This window comes from Myxine glutinosa, chromosome 3, assembly GCF_964187855.1.
Source record: "Myxine glutinosa chromosome 3, kmMyxGlut1.1, whole genome shotgun sequence".
NCBI lineage: Eukaryota > Metazoa > Chordata > Myxini > Myxiniformes > Myxinidae > Myxine > Myxine glutinosa.
In genome coordinates, this window is record NC_136263.1 from 178034813 (window position 1) to 178056497 (window position 21685).

General features: G+C 47.9%; 1 protein-coding gene across 3 annotated transcripts in view; it reads left to right on the forward strand.

Annotated features, from left to right (window-relative positions):
* The window catches only part of LOC137423029 (pleckstrin homology domain-containing family S member 1-like), a 41737-nt gene that overhangs the window by 9914 nt on the left and 10138 nt on the right, over nt 1–21685 (forward strand). For all 3 annotated transcript variants that reach the window (XM_078774762.1, XM_068109801.2, XM_068109800.2), the window contains exons 2-5: nt 1362–1479; nt 4295–4407; nt 5179–5313; nt 10361–10418. In XM_078774762.1, coding sequence (XP_078630888.1) covers nt 1402–1479; nt 4295–4407; nt 5179–5313; nt 10361–10418 — 384 coding nt within the window. In that variant the 5' untranslated portion in view covers nt 1362–1401. The remainder of the gene's footprint in view (nt 1–1361; nt 1480–4294; nt 4408–5178; nt 5314–10360; nt 10419–21685) is intronic.

Consider the following 21685-nt stretch of genomic DNA (forward strand, 5'->3'; position numbering starts at 1 on the left):
CCCCTGGTCAAGCTCAGGTTCCTCTGAACCGATAAACTGATGAATCTTCTTGTTAGCAGCTTTCTCTTTTCCCGATTTGCGAGTGATGCAAGCTGGAGCAATAGAAATGGCAGGTTGCATCTTTGAACCGACACGTCTCCAGAGGGTGCTTTCTGTTGCACCGAAAACATTTGTTGTGGGTTTGAGACTGCACTGGCTTGTGACGAGGAGCCTTGTTCCAACGTTTTGGCTGAGCATGATCCAACCGATTCACAGAAGGGCTTGTGCCAGATGAGCGAGTGGCACCGATGCTTGTCGTATTGCGTTCAGCATTTTCCATGGAATTGGCGATGTCTCTGGCATTTTGGAAAGTCAGTCTTCTCTCAGCAAGCAGGCGTCCACGAGTGCGGTCATCGGACGTGCCAACCACCAGCAAATCACTGAGCATGTCATCAATCGTGTCCCCAAACTCACACAGATGTGACAGTTTTTTGAGGTGTGCAATGAAGTCTGCGATCGACTGACCTTGCTGCTGTCTGCACATATAAAAACTAAACCGACACAGGATGACTGGAGGAGATGGATTACAATGTTCCTTCAAAGCGGCCTTGAGCTCTGCATACGTGAGCTCCTGGATTGTCCGAGGAGGAATCAGGTTTTTAACAAGTGTAAACGTCTCTCCCCCGCAAACGTACAGGAAGACGGCCTTCATCCGGCTTCTGTGGCGATGTCGTTTACCTCAAAGTACAAAGACAACCGCTCAGAATACGTGTCAAAAGCTCCTTCATGAGGGCTGAATTCATCTACATGGCCGAAAGAAGTCATGGTCTAGATGTTTATCCTCGTCGCAATGTAAGGTATCTCGACAGACTACGATCGATTGTTGCACACGTTTATTTACTCTGCAGATGCAGGCCCGATTCACCCCCAGCCATCCGAGCTGAGCCGTAACACCCGGAAACGGAAATAAACCCACGGTAACGGTGTCCGGATAAAATGGGGAATATTTGCACCTTCACACATGACACTAAGTCTCAAGTCAAGCGACCAATTCATTATTTCCAAGTCAAGTCGCCAAGTCCCAAAAAAGCAACTCAAGTCACACTCGAGTCCAAGTTACCGATTCGCGTTAACAACTCTAATGAGAAGTGCAACATGACTAATGTAAGGGTTCTGGAGGAGCTAAAAGAGTGCAGTTACATGATTTTGCTTCCGCCATCTTGGACGACCACACGTCGGAATGTTTCTGCATCTGCATCTGAATAATTGGCTGGTTGACATTTTAAATCATGAGGCTAATTTCGAGACACGATTATGATAAACGTGCTTGCCAAATGTATTTTGCATAATGACTGGACACAGACATGTATTGTACTTTTCAGCACGTGAATTGCCCCTGCCTCAGTGAAGAGTCGAAGAAACATGGCAGATGGCAATTTATACCTGCAAGGGTTTTTCTACAAGTCTCCACCTCCAACTAAAATTAATTTCCGACTAAAGGTAACACGGCTCGGCATGAAGGGCTCATAGTACAGTGAAGATTATGTAAACTTGATTCTAATTATCCCTGTGTTGACATTTCCAAGCATAAGGATTGTGTAAACTAGATACTGTACATAAACCATCTGCCAGTCTCACGACACCTCTTCCTCCTGACAATGGCTACTCCATCTCTCACCATAAGGAAAAATTATTATTATTTTTTTTTTTGTACACAAGATCGAGGCTCATGTAAGAGCTAACATCAATCACAAAAAAAAAAAAAAACCGACACACAAAACATACAAAAAAGGAAGCGGGAGACAAGATGGGGAGAGAGAGGGAAGCACACAAGTACAACAGCAGAGAACAGGGACAACGGAAGATCTGTGGGAGGGAGAGGGCTTGGGGGGAGGAGGCATGGGAATAAAGTATAAAACACATGGACACTGCTGGAACTTTCAGGAAAGAAAAAAGTCGGTATTTCAGAAGAAAGAAAGTGGATTTTGGGTGAATTAACGGGGGTAGAAGAGATCAAGGTTTTGGATGGGGGAAGCTAACAGATGGTGGTGAACAGCTGTTTTAAAGACCAGGAGGGAGGAGAGGGATTGAAGAGAGTGAGGGAGTTTGTTCCAGAGGTGGGAGTATAGAGGAATGAAGAAGTGAAGGTGAGCAGAGAGTCTTGATTTTGGCAATTTCACCAGAAGAGGGTTACTGGCAGATCTTGTGCGATCTGTCGGAATATTTGGGGGACAGAGCACAGATAGAGCTGGGGGAGCTAGGCCCGATAGGAGTCGATAGAAGACAGAAAGACCACCAACCTGCCTGCGGTGAGTGAGTGAAAGGCCCTCGGAGTTAGCTTCATCGCAGGAGATTCCAATGATTCTGAAAGTTACTCTTTCTATCCATATAAAAATCCCAATTTGGTCCCTGTGGTCATATTTTGACTCTCTTCGGCTTTGTCTCGCTAAGAGAAATGCCCCCAAGTGTCTGCTTTTGCCAGAGCGCGTCACACACACACACACACACACACGCACACACACACACACACGCACACACACACACACACACACACACACATATATATATATATATATATATATATATATATATATATATATATATACAGTCACGTGAAAAAGTAAGTACACCCCATGTAAAAGTTTGACTTTTTCAACATATTTCAACATACAGCTATTTGATCTTCATTTCAACAATATTGATAGATAAAGTTGATATAATATAACAAATATCATGAAACATTTACATTTTGTAGTCCATTGTATAATTTAAATAAACATAAATGCAAATTTCGCTTGAGGAAAAAGTAAGTACACCCTTGGCTCCAATAGGTGGTATTGCCCCCTTTGGCAGAAACAACCTCAAGTAGGGGTTTCTTATAACTGTCTACGAGTCTCTGACATCGACTGGGAGAAATTTTTGCCCACTCCTCCATGCAGAATTCTTTCAGCTGTGCGATGTTTGAGGGGTTTCTTGCATGCACAGCTCGCTTCAAATCCCCCCACAACATCTAGATGGGATTTAGATCCGGGCTTTGACTTCGCCATTCCAGAACCCTCCATTACTTTCTTTTCAGCCATTCCTTGGTGGATTTACTGGTCTGTTTAGAGTCATTGTCATGTTGAAAGGTCCACCTTTGGTTGAGCTTCAACTTTCAGACAGATGGCCTCACATTATCCTCAAGCACCCTCTTGTGCAATGAAGAATTTACAGTGGATTCTATGATGGTGAGCTGCCCAGGCCCTGATGCAGCAAAGCTGCCCCAAACCATAATATTTCCACCACCATGCTTTACAGTTGGTATCAGGTTCTTGTGGTCAAATGCTGTCTTTGGTTTTCGCCAAACATCTCTTCTGGTACTGTGGCCAAATAGCTCTACCTTTGACTCATCTGTCCAGAGCACATTGTTCCAGAAGTAAGGGTCTTTGCCTAGGTGTTCATTGGCAAACTTTAGTCTTGCCCTGATGTTCTTTCTGGACAGCAAAGGTTTCCTCCTGGCACACCTCCCATGTAGATCAAATTTGTGCAGCCTCTTTCTAATGGTAGACGCGTGCACTTTGACATCAACAGTGGCAAGAGCTACCTGTAGAGACTTCTTTCAGCATCTTGCGGTCTGCTCTCGGGTTGAACTTGCTGGGGCGGCCTGGCCTGAACAAGTTGGCAGTTGTTTGGAATCTTCTCCACTTGTAGATGATCTTCCGGACAGTCGAATGATTGATTTCAAATTGTTTGGAGATCTTTTTAAATCCATTCCCAGACGAGTAGGCATCTATAACCTTCTTTCAGCAGGCCTCAGAGAGCTCTTTTGATCTAGGCATGGTGACGCCGCCCACTTCAACAACAAAGAGCAAACCAAACTAAATGTCTGAGGTTTAAATAAGACTGATTCTCCAAGATCCTCTCTAACGATGTTCTAATCATTTGCACCTGAGCTGGTGCACCTGATTCTAATTTTAGGTATTTGAAGTAGTGATAAATGTAGGGGTGTACTTACTTTTTCCTCATGTGAAATTTGCATTTATGTTTATTTAAATTATACAATGGACTACAAAATGTAAATGTTTCATGATATTTGTTATATTATCTCACCTTTATCTATCAATATTGTAGAAATGAAGATCAAATAGCTGTATGTTGAAATATGTTGAAAACGTCAAAACTTTACATGGGGTGTACTTACTTTTTCACGTGACTGTGTGTATATATATATACAGATGCAGAAACACAAAACGTAGTACTGTATTTTACTTTGTATGAAAGAAGAACAAACTGTTAAATTGATGTTTAACATTTCTTGTTTTTATTGTTCATTCAGAAAAGCTGGAAACGCAGATTCGTGGTGCTTCAGTATTCAACTGGAAGACCACAACTATCTTATTATGAAGATGACAAGAAACTCACCCCTCTTGGTTGCATCGCAATGACCAGGTTTAAATCAACCTATCCTCCTCCCCCCTCACCCGCCCCCAGAACGTCTTTCTATTCCTGCAATGCGGACAATTTCGTTTAAAAATAATAAATTCAAATCTCTTGGTGAAATAAGTATGGTTTGTGAAGTGCACCAAACATGGAGTGAGCCTTGGTTGACATCTTTAACGTGTTTCAAGCCTTAGATCGGAAGCATGCCTTTATTTCGCCGAATGAAGCAGTGCTGAAACACTTCTGAAACAAAGGAAACAAAAGTACAAAATTACAAAATGAAGGATAAGAGCAAAATGAGTTACAACCTTGAAACAAGAGATATGACAACAAGCACTCATTAAATGTCGAGTAAGAGTTGGTGTTGTAAATCTACAAAAAATACGACAGTTTGGCTGACAGGGTAGCCCAGAGTCATGAATGCACACTCACCTCTACCCTGTCTACCCTGTCTACCTGTCTACCTGTCTTGTCTACCCTGGGGTCAAATCTCCGCCCACCTCCAAACTGTCATCCTGGTGTCTCACAGGTCGGTCTTTACTTTAATTTATGCGAATATCTTTACCAGTTTTGAATAAAAAGGATCGGAGGCATTACTTTTCAGCACGCCCTCGTAGTTTTTAACAAGGTCTTACGTTTTCACCTTCACATCCTCATTTATTTTGATTATGCGCAGGAAATGTATGTGGCTCTTTCTTGTACCTGGATTTGAATAGAGGCTCCGAATGTTGACCAAGTTTGATTTTATTTGCATCATGTGCGATAATCTGTCGTTGGCAGTGTACATGAGGTTTGTAAAAACCCAAAGCACCATGGAAAGTGGGAAACTGTGCAGAGATTGTGGGGCCCAGTCGCACCAAACACCATCCTGCTGAAAGCTGCGGATCGCGACTATTTCCTGGTAGCAGATAAAGGGTAATTTTAATTTTTTCCTGCTTTATTTCCCCATTATTTCTTTTTCCTTCAAATACATATAACTAGCGTCTGAAACAACTACCGGGGACGCCTCTTCGCTTCAGAAAAGTTCTACTGTGGAGCTATGTTCGCACGATAAAGCCGGACAAAATGGACGACACCAGGAACGAAGTTTCACTGAGCTATTTATTCTAGCTCAACTCGAAAGAACTCAAAAGCACTGAATAGCCCGTTAAAACGGGCGGCAATTTATATCAAAAGTTCACCACACAAAAGCCACGCCACTCAGGCGGGGCGTGGTATGCAAATAAGTCAGCCACGCCTCTCAACGGGGCGTGGTATGCAAATCGAGAGTCCGCCCGGGCAAGGCAAGTCCGGACACGTCCGGGCGAGTCCGGGCAAGTAACCGCCCGCCGGTTACGTCATCGGCCGGTGCAAGGTGATTGTGTCATGCTTCCGGTAACCGCTACATGCGCCCCCCCCCCCCCCCCCCCCCAGAATTAACTTGCACCGGGAGAGTCAGTTTGAGGGGGGTCTTGATGACACGGCAGAAACGACCCCTGGCGATTCGTGTGGGGGTGGTAGGTGGCGTGGCGTTGGATGGTCGGGCGGGGGGCTTGGTTGACGGGGGACGGACCCGTCGTGGAGGAAGGGCCAACCGTGGAGTTTGGTCGAGGTGCCAATGGGCCGGCTTGAGGCGGTCCATGGAGATCCGGTCCGGTTTGCCGCCGATGTCAATGATGAACGACTTGTCATCCCTCTTCAGGACCCGGAAAGGTCCATCGTACGGCGGCCGGAACGGTTCCCGGTGTGCGTCGTTCCGGATAAAAACGTACTTCGCAGTGCGAAGTGCTGGGGGGACGTGGGGTTGGGGGCAGCCGTGGTGGGGCGTGGGCATGGGGGAAAATCTCCTGGCGGCCTCCTGGAGGACCGAGTGTTGGCGAGCCGCGGACCAGGGGCCGGTGGCGTCAGGGATGAACTCGCCCGGCACGCGCAGTGGCTGGCCGTAGACCAGCTCGGCGGTGGAAGCCTGGAGGTTTTCTCTAGGGGCCGTTCGGAGGCCCAATAGGACCCACGGGAGACTGTCGGCCCAACCGTCGTCTTGGAGGCTGGCCCTGAGAGCGGCCTTCATCGAGCGGTGGAACCGCTCGCACAAGCCGTTGGCTTGGGGGTGGTAGGCCATGGTGCAGTGTAGCTTGACCCCCAAGGCCTGGGCGACCGCGCCCCAAAGCTCGGAGGTGAATTGCGGGCCTCTGTCGGAGGAGATGTCCGAGAGGGCGCCGAAACGGACAATCCAGGTGCCAATGAAGGCCTGCGCCACGTCGGCGGATGTTGTTGATGCCAGCGGGACGGCCTCCGGCAACCTGGTGGTCCTGTCCATCATCGTGAGGAGGTGGGTGAAGCCTCGCGAGGAGGGAAGGGGTCCCACCAGGTCCACATTGACGTGGTCGAAGCACCACGCGGGCACGTCAAATGGTGCCAAAGGGGCCTGGGTGTGCCGGTGGACCTTCACGCGCTGGCAGGCGACACAGGCGTTGGCCCAGTCACGGACGTCCTTACGGAGCCCGTGCCAGACGAACTTTGCTGCCACAAGCTTCTGCGACGCTTTCCGGCCCGGGTGGGAAAGGCCGTGGAGGGCGTCAAAAATGTGCCGCTGCCATCCAGTGGGCACGATGGGGCGAGGTTGGCCCAGGGAAACGTCGCACAGGAGAACTGTGCCTGTGTCCTCGAAGGGGACGTCGGCCAACCGCAGGCCTGTGTCCACTGTCCGGAGGGCTTGCACCGTGGGGTCGGCGGTCTGGTCGGCCGCCATGCGGGAAAAGTCCACACCGAGGTGGACGGCGTTCGCGCCGGACCGGGAGAGGCAATCGGCCACAGCGTTGTCCTTGCCCGCGACGTGCCGGATGTCCATCGTAAATTCGGACACGGCGGAGAGGTGGCGCTGCTGACAGGCCGACCACGGCTCTGCAACCTTGGCTATGGCGAAGACCAGAGGTTTGGGGTCCACAAACGCCGTGAACGGGCGGCCCTTTAAAAGATGGCGGAAGTGGCGAACGGCCAGGTAAAGGCCGAGGAGCTCGCGGTTGAAAGCGCTATACTTGCACTCGTTAGGGCGAAGCTGCCGGCTGAAGAAGGCCAGCGGTTGCCAAGCCCTGTTCACCCACTGTTCATGGATGGCGCCCACCGCGTAGTCGGAAGTGTCCATGGTGAGGGCGATGGGTGCGTCGGGCGCCGGGTGCACCAGCATGGTCGCATTGGCGAGGGCCAGCTTAGCGCCCGTGAACGCCTCGTCCATCTCTTTGGTCCAGGCGACGTCGTGCTTGGCCGGCTTGCCCCGGAGGGCTTCATACAGGGGGCGCATTAGTTGGGCGGCGCGAGGCACGAACCGGTGGTAGAAATTTACCATCCCAAAAAATTCCTGTAGGGCCTTGATGGAGCGGGGGCGCGGGAAACTTGTGACTGCCTCCACCTTGGTAGGTAGCAGGACGGCCCCGCGCTTCGTGATGCGGTGCCCCCAGGAAGTCGACGGCCGCTACACCAAACTGGCATTTCGCCGGGTTGATGATGAGGCCATGCTGGCCGAGGCGCTCAAAAAGCATGCGCAGGTGGATGAGGTGCTCCGCCCGGGAAGTGCTGGCGATGAGAATGTCGTCCAAGTAGACGAAAAGGAAGGTGAGGTTGCGCAGCACGCAGTGCATCAGCCGCTGGAAGGCCTGGGCCGCGTTCTTAAGGCCGAACGGCATGCAAAGGAACTCGAAGAGGCCAAAAGGTGTAATTACCACCGTCTTGGGCACGTCGGCTGGCCGGACGGGTACCTGTTGGTAGCCCCGAATGAGGTCGACCTTGGAAAAGATCACCCGCCCCGCCAAACGGGCAGAAAAGTCCTCTATGTGTGGTATCGGGTACCGGTCGGGGGTGGTGGCATCGTAGAGGCGGCGGTAATCACCGCATGGTCGCCATCCGCCACCCGGTTTGGGCACGATGTGCAGGGGCGAGGCCCACGCGCTATTCGAGCACCGCACAATGCCCAATCGCTCCAGCGCGTCAAATTCCGCCTTCGCCACGGCGAGTTTGGTCGGGTCGAGGCGACGAGCCCTGGCGTAGACCGGTGGACCTGTGGTCGGGATGTGGTGTTCGACGCCGTGTTTAACGGCGACGGCCAAAAACGTCGGCTGCGTGAGGGCGGGAAACTCGGCGAGCAGGCGGGTGAAATCGTCCGTGGCCGGGAGCGCTAGCTTGGCTAGCTTGGTTGGTGCGGAGCCACTCAATGAGCAAGCGAGCGAGCTTAAGGTCTCCGCGTTGATGAGCCGACGCCATTTGACGTCCACCAAAAGCCCATGCGCGCACAGAAAATCTGCACCCAGCAAGGCCATGGGCACGTTAGCCGTGATGAATTCCCACCTGAAGCGCTGGCCCCCGAAGCAGAGTGCGACGCTGCATGAACCGAAGGTGCAGATGGAGGAGCCGTTTGCGGCGACCAAGGCGGGGCCGCAAAGCGCGGACTGTTTGTTCTGCACCGAGGCGGGTATCACGCTCAGCTGAGCGCCGGTGTCACACAAAAAACGCCGCCTGGACGCTGTGTCCATGATAAACAGAAGGCTGCCTGAATGGCCGACGCTCATGGCAGGCAGCGAGCGCTGGCCTGGTCGTTTCCCGACCTGCCGAAAGTGCACGGTGGGCGGCATGTTCTGGCCTTCTGCCCGAACCTGGCATGGTAGTAGCACATGGTCCGCTCTGGTGGAGGCTCCGGCGGTCGCGTCCGGTTCGGTCGATGGGGCGTCTCGGCGGCCCCTGCCGCCAGTGGCGCTGACTCGGCCGGTGGTGGCGCCGGTCGTGGCACGGGCATTGCCTCGGTCGGCCCAGGGTTCCAGGCGGCCACTCCGACGTGTCGCCTGGCCGAGAAAAAATTATCGGCCTCCTTGGCCAGAGCGCGAGGGTCCGTGATGGGCGAGTTAGCCAAAGCTAACCGTACCTGCCCGGGTAGCTGCCGGAGGAACAGCTCGCGGAAGAGGAAATCCGGGCTGTGGTCGCCGAGTAGAGCCAGTATGTGGTCCATGCGCTCGGATGGATGGGCCTCACCCAGCTCTGGGAGGTCGAGCAGTTGTCGCGCGCGTTCGGTCTCCGTGAGTCCAAACGCACCGAGGAGTAGGCCTTTGAGCGCGCCGTATTTGTCGGCGTTCGGCGGGTTCTGTAGGAAGCTCAGGACCCAGGCAGCAGTGGAGGCGTTGAGCGCGGCGACCACATGGTGGTAGCACATCGTGTCCTCCATGATGTTCCACAGGGCGAAGAGAGCATCTGCCTGGGCGAACCAGACGGCTGTGTGTGATTCCCAGAAGCCAGGGAGCTTCAAAGCTACAGATGACTCCATCGCCGTGTTCTCGAAAAGGGGTCACCAATTGTGGAGCTATGCTCGCACGATAAAGCCGGACAAAATGGACGACACCAGGAACGAAGTTTCACTGAGCTATTTATTCTAGCTCAACTCGAAAGAACTCAAAAGCACTGAATAGCCCGTTAACACGGGCGGCAATTTATATCAAAAGTTCACCACACAAAAGCCACGCCTCTCAGGCGGGGCGTGGTATGCAAATAAGTCAGCCACGCCTCTCAACGGGGCGTGGTATGCAAATCGAGAGTCCGCCCGGGCAAGGCAAGTCCGGACACGTCCGGGCGAGTCCGGGCAAGTAACCGCCCGCCGGTTACGTCATCGGCCGCCCGCCGGCAAGGTGATTGTGTCATGCTTCCGGTAACCGCTACAGTACTCTACTTCTAATGTCTTTGGAGAATATAATAAGTGAATTAATTTATCGAAGGCACCCTGAACCATTTACAAATTCCTCTCACCTTCACTCAAACCTCAGCCGGTTTGTGAAAAACTTACGCCAGAATCATTTATTTGCCTACCTCAATGAGTGGCAACATTTGGGGCCATTAGGGTAGCAGTAGCAGTAGACATAGTAGTAGTAACAGTTATGTTGTGAATGAATTCTCATCGTTGATCACAGTATTAATATTCATCTTTGGGCATTCGTTTTTTCACTTCCAGGGTTGATGCTGAACAGTGGTTTCAATCATTGAAAAATGCACTCCCATTACAAAGCCTGGTAAGTCCTATGTTGAAAACCTACAACAGACATAGTTAGCCTTATACATTTGCACTGTGGTTGGTGAGCCACCAATCTTGGCTTCCAATATCGATATCACACATTAACTGACATTTTGATATGTTGCATTCTCTCCAGATTTGTGATGTTAAATTATTACTTTTGTGGTTTCCAGATATCAAACTAACCACAAAGTGGTGTTGCATAGACTGCTTTCTGTGAAGTTACTCATGATGAAAGTATCAAATGCCTTCTACAACAAACCCAAAGATGATTTGTGCCGGCACAAGGCATTATGAACTAAATTTTCATTGTTGAACTCGGTTTTTTAAGGGTTGAGCAACAAAACCGCCATGCATGGAAGTTTCTATCAATTTTGGCTTTACCAGACAACCAAAAATAACGAGATAGACGTCATGCAGAGCAGGATACGTGCAAAATCCACCCCTCCCCTAAATAAAAATGTTGCCATGGATACATCAAATTGTCCATTTCATTAAGATTAAAATTGACGATCTTAATCAAAGCTCAGGTCAATCGGATTAAAATTGATGATTTTTCAGATGAAAATGGATAACATTAGAAGTTTGCCCTTGACTTGACCTTTGACCTCAAAATGGTTGCTTTTGCAATACATTGATGCACTATGTAATTGCTGTTTAATTTTCAAGTTAATCGGATGAAAAGTGACGATTTTTCAGATGAAAATTGATTTTAGAAGCTTGACCTTGAGTTGAACTTTGACCTTTTGATCTTAAAATAGTTGGTTTTCCAATTCAATGAGGCACAGTGCACTTGCTGTTTCATTTTCAAGTCAACCAGATGAACATTATTGATTTTTCAGATGAAAATTGATGATTTTAGAAGTTTGACCTTGAGTTGACCTTTGACCTTTTGATATCATAGTAATTGCTTTAGCCGATACAGTGATGCACTATGTAATTGCTGTTTAATTTACAGGTTAATCGAATGAAAAGTGACGATTTTTCAGATGCAAATTGATTATTTTTTGAAGTTTGACCTTGAATTGGCCTTTGACCTTTTGATCTTAAAATAGTTGGTTTCCCAATTCAGTGATGTACTGTGCAATTGCAGTTTCATTTCCAAGTGAACCAGATGATCATTAATGATTTTTCAGATGAAAATTGATGATTTTAGAAGTTTGACCTGGAATTGGCCTTTGACCTTTTGATTTCATAGTAATTGCTTTAGCCGATACAGTGATGCACTATGTAATTGCTGTTTAACTTACAAGTTAATCGGATGAAAAGTTACGATTTTTCAGATGAAAATTGATGGTTTTAGAAGTTTGACCTAGAGTTGGCCTTTGACCTTTTGACCTCAGAGTAGTTGCTTTAGCCGATACAGTGATGCACTATGTAATTGCTGTTTAACTTACAAGTTAATCGGATGAAAAGTAACGATTTTTCAGATGAAAATTGATGGTTTTAGAAGTTTGACCTTGAGTTGACCTTTTACCTTTTGTTGTGAACTACTGTATAACCATTTTGCTCAACTTTGCGAACATTCCAGGGGTGGGAGATGTTGGGGGAGGTGGAGAAAACGTATTTCATGCCATTTTGTTAAGTAACGTAAAAAACGTTGAAACAACATTGTAGAAACGTTTTACAACAACATTATTTCATTGTTGCAGGAAAACGTTCCCTAAACGTTTTAGTTACGTATTGGACCCACTTTCGGGTTAGGTTTAGGGTTAGGGTGTGGGTTAAGGTTAGGGTTAGGGTTGTTAGGGTTTGGGTTAAGGTTAGGGTTAGCGTTAGGTTTAGGGATTTCTATGAAACGTCCGATGAACATTGAGTTAAATCAAAGTGTTAAATGGATTATTTTGATTCCACATTGTCCTCTTATGATCCTGCACCACCTAAAATGAATGAACTGGACCATGAATGATGATCGTTTTAACCGATTTTTTTTAACACGATTTACCGATTAAATAAGTTACCGAATCATTTAAAAATGGTTACAATGGTTTTCCTCGACAAAAAGTTACATGAAAAGTTCAAACTTTATTTTGCAAATTTGCAAATTTTTCGTGCATATTTTTTTGTTATTATTGTAACACAATAGTTCGTTAGTTATAATATGTAAACATAATAATTAGTTAGTTATAATATGTAAACACAATAATTAGTTAGTTATAATATGTAAACACAATAATTAGTTAGTTATAATATGTAAAGACAATAATTAGTTAGCTCGTTATTTGAACAAGCAGAGTACCCGCCCTACCGGCGACCCTATGGGCGTTCTTATTCCAAGCGTACATCACATTTTCTGCCATCTCTTATTGGAGGATATTTTCTGCTGATACAACTGATTTGACTTGGATTTCTTGATTATTTCCTTTGGTAATATTGCTGGATCTCTGTTCAACTTAGGTGGCCTTGGTTTTTGAAGCATCTCAATTTTCCAGAAAAAACAAATATCAACCGTCACCCTAGCTAACAACACCCACGACCAAACCACACTCACCACTTCTCCCCTCCTCCCCCTTCCACCATTTCCTCAAAATCCCTCTTCAACCGTCACCCGAGCTAACAATACCCATGACAACCCCAAACCCCCTCTCCCCACCCTCCCCTCCACCATCTCCTCAAAATCCCTCTTCAACCGTCACCCGAGCTAACAATACCCACGACAACTCCACAACACTCTCTTTCCTCTCCTCCACTATCCTCTCACAACCCCCTATCAACCATCACCCAAGCTAACAATACACACGACCATCCCATCCCACACCATCTCTCTGTTCAACCTAGATGGCCTTGGGCTTTGAGGCATCCCAATTTTCCAAAAAACAAACAAACATACCATCAACCATCACCCTAGCTAACAGAACCCACGACCAACATACACTCTCTCTTTCCCCCCCCCCCTCCCCCTGCCCCTCCACCATGCCCTCACAATCCCCCTACAACCGTCACCCTAGCCAATAATACTCACGACCACCCCTCACCACCACTACACAATCCCCCATCAACTATTTCCGTAACTAACAATACCCACGACCAACCCACACACCCCGCCTCCTCCAACATCCCCAATCGTTATCGGAATCCGAGCAGCTCGGAATGCACTGTCTCTATGTACTGTCGCCAGCAGGATCACAGTGAGTTCACAATGTGATGTCACTGGCAAACTCAAAAATCGACACTGGGGCTTTTATCGGCACTTTGTGATTCACAAATAAAATAAAATCCCCTTCAAATTAGACTGTGACTGATTGTCAATGGTTTTCAGAAGAAATAAAAATTGGGTTCCCCTTTAAGGGGTTTTTGGGTCTTTGGGGGCTTTTCAGTCTTTTTGGTCTTTTCGGTCTTCAGGGTGTTTGCGGTATTTTTGTTCTTTGGTGTCTTTTCAGTCTTCGGGGTCTTTTTGGTCTTTTGGGTGTTTTGGTCTTCATGGTGTTTAAGGGTATTTGGGGTATTTTGGTCTTCAGGGTGTTTAAGGGTATTTGGGGTATTTTGGGTCTCCGGGGTATTTTTGGTGTTCGGGGTCCTTTGAGGTCCTTTGGGGTTTTTTGGGGTCTTCAGGATATTTTGGGTCTTCGGGGTCTTTTCATTATTTTAGGTCTTAGGGGGATTTTCTGCGTTAGGAGTTTTTGGGGTCTTTTGGGTCTTCGGAGTCTTTTTGGTGTTTGGGAATATTTAGGTATTTTTGGGTCTTTTCTGTCTTTGGAGTATTTTAGGTATTTGGGGTATTTTTGGTCTTCGGGGCTTTTTGGGTATTTGGGGTCTTTTTGGGTATTTGGGGTATTTTTGGTCTTTGGGGTATTTTGGGTATTTTCAGTCTTTGGGGTCTTCTGGGTCTTCGGGGTCTTTTTGGTGTTCGGGTCTTTTGGGTCTTTTTAGTCTTTGGAGTCTTTTCAGTATTTGGGGTCTTTTAGGTCTTTGGGGCCTTTGGGATCTTTTAGGTCTTCAGGGTATTTTGTGTCTTTGGGGTGTTTTTTGTCTTTTCAGTATTTGGGGTATTTTGGGGGTATTTAGGGTCCTTGGGGTATTTTGTGTTATCGGGGTCTTCTTGGTATTTTGAGTCCTCGGGGGGGGCGGGGGAATGGGGGGAGGGGGTATTTTGGGTCTGCTGGTACTTCAGGTTAAGTATTTCAGGTTACATTTGTGGGTGGAGTCAGGTCAGCTGTCCAACCAATGGGTGAAGCCCATACCCCTTTTCCCCACTCCACTTCCCCCCACAATCCCCCTTCAACTGTCACCCGAGCTAACAATACTCATGACCAAATTACCCCACTCCCCCATGATCCATCCCATCACAATCCCCCATCAGCCATCAACCAATGGGTGAAGTGCGAACATATATACATGTATACATACATACATATATACATACATATATACATACCAAAAAAGTATGTATATATGTATATATATGTATGTATATGTATATCACAAAGCCCGAAACAAGTGTGTGTCCACCCTCAGGAGAGCCAGGAAACAATATCTCTCCGTTCTCAGGACCGAACTCTCTTATCTGTCTCCCTCTTCCAAATCCTGGTGGCGTCTGGTCAAATCTGTTTCTGGTGTTTGTTCCCCCTCCATCCCCTCCCTCACATCAAATGGCTACACGGCTGACTCCGCACGTGAAAAAGCTGAATGCCTCAACTCTGTGTTTGCCTCTAAATCTTGTGTCCCAAACCCATCCCTCTCTGTACCCACCGTACCCAGTCGTACCCAGCTGCTCCTGGACTCTGTGTCCTTTCCTCCTGACAAGGTGGAAAAGTTTCTGTCAACCCTCGACTCTGATTCTGCAACTGGACCTGACGGCATCAGCCCACGGGTCCTAAAATCCTGTTCTTCCGCTCTTTCACTCCCTCTCTCTGTTCTCTTCGCCCTCTCTTTTGCTCAAGGTCATCTGCCATCTGCTTGGAAATCAGCCAACATCACCGCTTTGCACAAAAAAGGTGCAAAAACAAATCCTAGCAACTACAGACCAATCAGCCTTCTCCCAATTATCAGCAAAGTCATGGAATCCATCATTGCTTCAGATATGAAATCTTTCCTCTTCTCCAATGGCTTGATCTCTGATCATCATTTTGGTTTCAGACCTGGTCACTCTACTCTGGACATGCTGCTTCTGCTTTCTCAACAATGGATGGAGGTTCTCAATGCCAAACAGGAAATTAGAGCTGTCTCCCTTGACATATCACGCGCCTTCGATACGGTCTGGCACCCCGCTCTGCTCACCAAACTCTCCTCTTTTGGTATCCATGGAAATCGCCACGCATGGGTGGCAGACTTCCTCTCTAGTCATAGTCAACGTGTGGCCCTGAATGGGTTTCTCTCATCTCCTCTTCCTGTTCAGGCTGGAGTGTTCTGGGCCCCAAGGCAATGTTCTGGGCCCTGTGCTTTTTCTGGTCTTCATCAATGATCTCTCTGACTCTCTTGAAAATCCTCTCTATCTCTTTGCTGATGACTCTACTCTCTGTCGCTCCAATCCTCATCCCTCAGATCGTCAGTCTGCAGCCTCCTCACTCTCTGCAGACCTGGACAAATCACAGACTGGGCAAACAGGTGGAATATGTCTTTCAATCCTGACAAATCTCGCACTCTTACAATGTCTCTCCGAAAAGACCGACTGGGAAACCCTCCCATCCACTTTCTGAATAATCCTCTCCAAGAAGTTCTGTCACTCAAGCTTTTCGGTCTCACTATCTGCCATGATCTTTCCTGGGAAAACCACATTTCAAACCTGGCCTCCAAAGCCAGTCGCCGACTGGGCATCCTCCGTCATGCGAAGTCCTTCCTTGGCACACCTGAGCTCCTCACCACATACAAGGCTTTCATCCACAGCTCAATGGAATGCTGCTCTCCCCTCTGGGCTGGTGCTCCTGCCTCACACCTAGCTCGTCTTCACGCTGTTGAAACCAAAGCGTTCAGAATCATTGGAATCTCCCACGATGAAGCTAACTCCAAGGGCCTTTCACTCACTCACCGCAGGCAGGCTGGTGGTCTTTCCGTTTTCTACCGACTCCTCTCTGGCCTTGCCCCCCCCCCCCAGCTCTCTCTGGGCTCTGTCCCCCAAATATTCCTACAGGTCGCACAAGAACTGCCTGCAACCCTCTTATGGTTAAACTGCCAAAATCAAGACTCTCTGCTCACCTTCACTCCTTCATTCTTTTCTCCCACCTCTGGAACAAACTCCCTCACTCTCTTCAATCCCACTCCACCCTCTAGGTCTTTAAAACAGCTGTTCACCACCATCTCTTATCTTCCCCCATCCAAAACCTTGATCTTTTCTACCCCCGCTAATTTCACCCCAAATCCACTTTTTTGAAATACCAACTTCAGTCCTGGAAGTTCTTGGTGTCCTTGTGTTTTATACTTCTCCCACCCCCCCCCCCCCCCTTCCCACGCCTCCTCCCCCAAGCCCTCTCCCTCCCACACATCTCCCTGCTCTCAAATGTTGTGCTTGTGTTGTTCCTCTTCTCTCCCCATCTTGTCTTCCGCTCCCTCTTTTTATATATTGTGTTTGTCTGGTTGATTTGTTTGTGAAGTAAATGTTAGCTCTTTCACGAGGCTCGATTCAGTATACAAAAAAAATAAAAAAAATACATACATACATATATATATATTTATATATTTATATATATATATATATATATATATATATATATTTATATATATATATATATATATATATATATACTGTATATATATACGTATATATATATATATATATATATATATATATATATATATATATATATATATATATATATACATATATATATATATATATATATATATATATATATATACATATATATATATATATATATATACATATATATATATATATATATATATATATATATATATATATATATATATATATAATTCCAGTAATCTCTGTGTGTCTGTGTGTCTGTGTGTGTGTCTGTGTGTTTGTCTGTGACCGCTGTTTCTCGACAACCACGGGTCCGATATACTTGAAACTTGCCAGGTATATTGCTGGGGTCCCGAGGATGTGCCTTTTCAAGGTTTCATATTAATCGGAGAAGTAGTTACCGAACTATGTCCAAAAAACGATTCAACCAATCAGAGAGCAGCGAGCTATCACGTGTGCCGAACGTGGCGAACAGACTCTGCCTCGGACGGCACATTTGAGAGCGTATTCATTTATTTCACGTTGGAAAACTATGTTGCCGTTAAACTATGTTTTAAAACTAATTAAAACTAATTTGCGATTCATCGTAACTGCGATTTGCGACCTTCCGGACAGTGAATACTGCACTTCCGGCAGCCAATCACAGAACGCGTTATTGCGTAGGCGTGGCCGATGTGAGAGCGAGCCGAGCCGAGCGCGTGCGCCATTACGGTTCGTAATTCGATTTCTTCCGGAGAAAATAATAATTTCTCGATTTCTTATGCGCATTATTTCTCCCAATTCAGTCAGAGCGAAGGGCGAAAGCGAAGAGCGTTGTTTTTTTTGTTTACGGCGTACGGGCGTACGGGCGGGGTAGAGCGTACGGGTCGCGTTTTTTTTTTTTTTTGGCAAGGAACGGGCACCCACGTACGGGCATGCCCTAGTATCTATAATTCCAGTAATCTCTGTGTGTGTGTCTGTGTGTGTGTCTGTGTGTGTGTATGCGACCGCTGTTTCTCCACGACTACCGGTCCGATATACTTGAAACTTGCCAGGTATATTGCTGGGGACCCGAGGATGTGCCTTTTCAAGGTTTCATATTAATCGGAGAAGTAGTTACCGAGCTATGTCCAAAAAACGATTCAACCAATCAGAGAGCAGCGAGTTATCACGTGTGCCGAACGTGGCGAACAGACTCTGCCTCGGACGGCACATTTCAGAGCGTATTCATTTATTTCACGTTGGCAAACTATGTTGCCGCTATGTTGGCGTTAAACTATGTTTTAAAACTAATTAAAACTAATTTGCGATTCTTTCGCTTTCCTGCGCGTTTGTGCACGCTATGGCGATTTCTTTACCAAACTCCGCAAGCCGTTCGCTTTGGACCAAACCATTTCATGTAAATAGAGGGGGGGGATTGTCACCGTACTCGCAAGCCGTTCGCTTTGGACCAAACCATTTCATGTAAATAGAGGGGGGGGGGGATTGTCACCGTACTCGCAAGCCGTTCGCTTTGGACCAAACCATTTCATGTAAATAGAGGGGGGGATTGTCACCGTACTCGCAAGCCGTTCGCTTTGGCTTTGCGAATGGACCAAACCATTTCATGTAAATAGAGGGGGGGATATAATTTTAGATATCTATCTATAATTCCACTAATCTCTGTGTGTATGTTTGTTTGTATGTTTGTATGTTTGTATGTTTGTATGTTTGTATGTTTGTCTGTGACCGCTGTTTCTCGACAACTACCGGTCCGATATACTTGAAACTTGCCAGGTATATTGCTGGGGACCCGAGGATGTGCCTTTTCAAGGTTTTAAATTAATCGCAGAAGTAGTTACCGAGCTATGTCCAAAAAACGATTCAACCAATCAGAGAGCAGCGAGCTATCACGTGTGCCGAACGTGGCGAACAGACTCTGCCTCGGATGGCACATTTGAGAGCGTATTCATTTATTTCCCGTCGGCAAACTATGTTGCCGTTAAACTATGTTTTAAAACTAATTAAAACTAATTTGCGATTCATCGTAACTGCGATTTGCGACCTTCCGGACAGTCAAATGAGGACGCCACTTCCGGACTTACGTAGCGGCTAGCGGGCGCCATTTGGAGGAGCTGGGAGGACTCAGTCGTGATAGAGTGAGCCTTTGTGAGTATATCAAGACAAGAACAAGATCTAGAAGGAGGTATGTACGGTGCGATTCATATAATATATTGTTTAGTTATCGTCGATGAGGAATTTGGGGGCCCGATTAACTGCAGCGCCATCCGAGCTGCGGCGTCGGGACGATACATTCATTGTACGGTAACATCACGCACTTACGGGCACGTCCTATATATATAGTACGGGCATGCCCTAGTATATATAGTACGGGCATGCCCTAGTATCTAAAACACAGTTTGTGTGTGTGTGTGTGTGTGTAATGTTACCGATAGACTCCTAAACGGAGAGGCTCACAAACTTGATATTTGGCACAAACATGGCCATTGAGCCTGGTACGAACATGGTCGACCTAAAAATTTATTTCATAATATTTTTTAACCATATTTTTACCTCAGCGCATTTCAGCGAGGAATATTATGACCGGAATGGCAGAGCAGCGCGCTCATTCGCTCAGAGCGATCACGTGATGTTCCAACTTTGCCGCCATAATCTTACAGTTATGCGTTCGCACGTAATTCAGTTTTTTCACATTTCAGCGAGGAACATTGCCATTCACACCACATAGGTTTTTTTTTCTTTCATCTTTAGATCCATATTTTTAGCCATAATGTAGCGAACGTAGCGTAGCTAACGTAGCGTTAGCATAACGTAGCAATCCTTGCTCAGGATCTTCGTCAGGTTCGCGAGCGAGTTAGCCAAAACGTAAAAGTGAAAATATATCGAATTTTTTATTCATATTTACCTCAGCGCATTTCAGCGAGGAACATTATACACGGAACCTCAGCTGGTCGTAGAGCAGCGCGCTGATTCGCTCAGAGCGATCACGTGATGTTCCAACTTTGCCGCCATAATCTCACAGTTATGCATTCGCACGTAATTCAGTTTTTTCACATTTCAGCGAGGAACATTGCCATTCACACCACATAGTTTTTTTTCCACTTTCATCTGATATTTGTGATTTATTTCAAACAAACTGTATTTCCCATCTACACGGCCATGTATTCCTATTAACGTTATGTAAAGTACATAAATTGTGTGGATTACATCATTTGTGGATGTGATCAATTGCCAGTAACCATCTATATCCCTCCCCTCCCCTTCCCTCCTCCCCCTCCCTTTCCCCCCTCCCCTTCCCCTCCCTTCCCCCTCCCCTCCCTTCCCCCTCCACCCTACCCTCTCCCCTTCCCCCCTCCCCTTTCCCCTCCCCTCCCCTCCCCCACCCCTCCCCTCCCTTCCCCTCCCTTCCCCTCCCCCTCCCCTCCCCCTCCCTTTCCCCCATGCCCCTCCCTTTCCCCCCTACCCCTTCCTTTCCACCCTACCCCTTCCCCATCCCCCTCCCCCTCCCTTTCCCCCATGCTCCTCCCTTTCCCCCCTACCCCTTCCTTTCTGCCCTACCCCTTCCCCACCCCCCTCCCCCTCCCCCACCCCTCCCCCTCCCTTTCCCCCATGCCCCTCCATTTCCCCCCTACCCCTTCCTTTCCGCCCCACCCCTTCCCCATCCCCCTCCCCCTCCCTTTCCCCTATGCTCCTCCCTTTCCCCCTACCCCTTCCTTTCTGCCCTACCTCTTCCCCACCCCCTCCCCCTCCCCCTCCTCCCCCACCCCCTCCCCCTCCCCTCCCCCTCCCCCCTCTTCTCCCCTCCCCCCCATTCCCCTCCCCCTCCCACCCTCCTCCCCCTCCCCCTCCCCCCTCCCACCCCCATCCCCCTCCCCATCCCCCCCACTTCTCCCCTCTCCCCCTCCTCCCCCTCCCCACCCCCCCTCTTTTCCCCTCTCCCCCTCCCCTCCCCCTCCCCCCTCTTCTCCCCTCTCCCTCTCCCCCTCCCCCTCTTCTCCCTCTCCCCCTCCCCCTCTTCTCCCCTCTCCCCCTCCCCTCCCCCTCTTCTCCCCTCTCCCCTCCCCCTCTTCTCCCCTCCCCCCTCTTCTCCCCTCCCCCCTCTTCTCCCCCTCCCCCCTCCCCCCTCCCCTCCCCGCCGGCAATGCCGGGTACTTCTGCATATATATATATATATGCATATATATATTATATATATATTATATATATTATATATACTAGGACATGCCCGTACGTGGGTGCCCGTACGTGCGTGCAAAAAAACATGCATGCAAACAACAACAACAAAAAAAAACTTTGAAACCACGTGGCAGTAACGACCACAGAACCCCCCCCCCCCCCCTCTATTTACATGAAATGGTTTGGTCCATTCGCAACGACCACAGAACCCCCCCCCCCCCCTCTATTTACATGAAATGGTTTGGTCCATTCGCAAAGCCAAAGCGAACGGCGAACGGCTAAATCGCCATAGCTCGGTAACTACTTGTCCGATTAATATGAAACCTTGAAAAGGCACATCCTCGGGTCCCCAGCAATATACCTGGCAAGTTTCAAGTATATCGGACCCGTGGTTGTCGAGAAACAGCGGTCACAGACACACATACAGACATACAGAGATTACTGGAATTATAGATAGACTAGGACGTGCC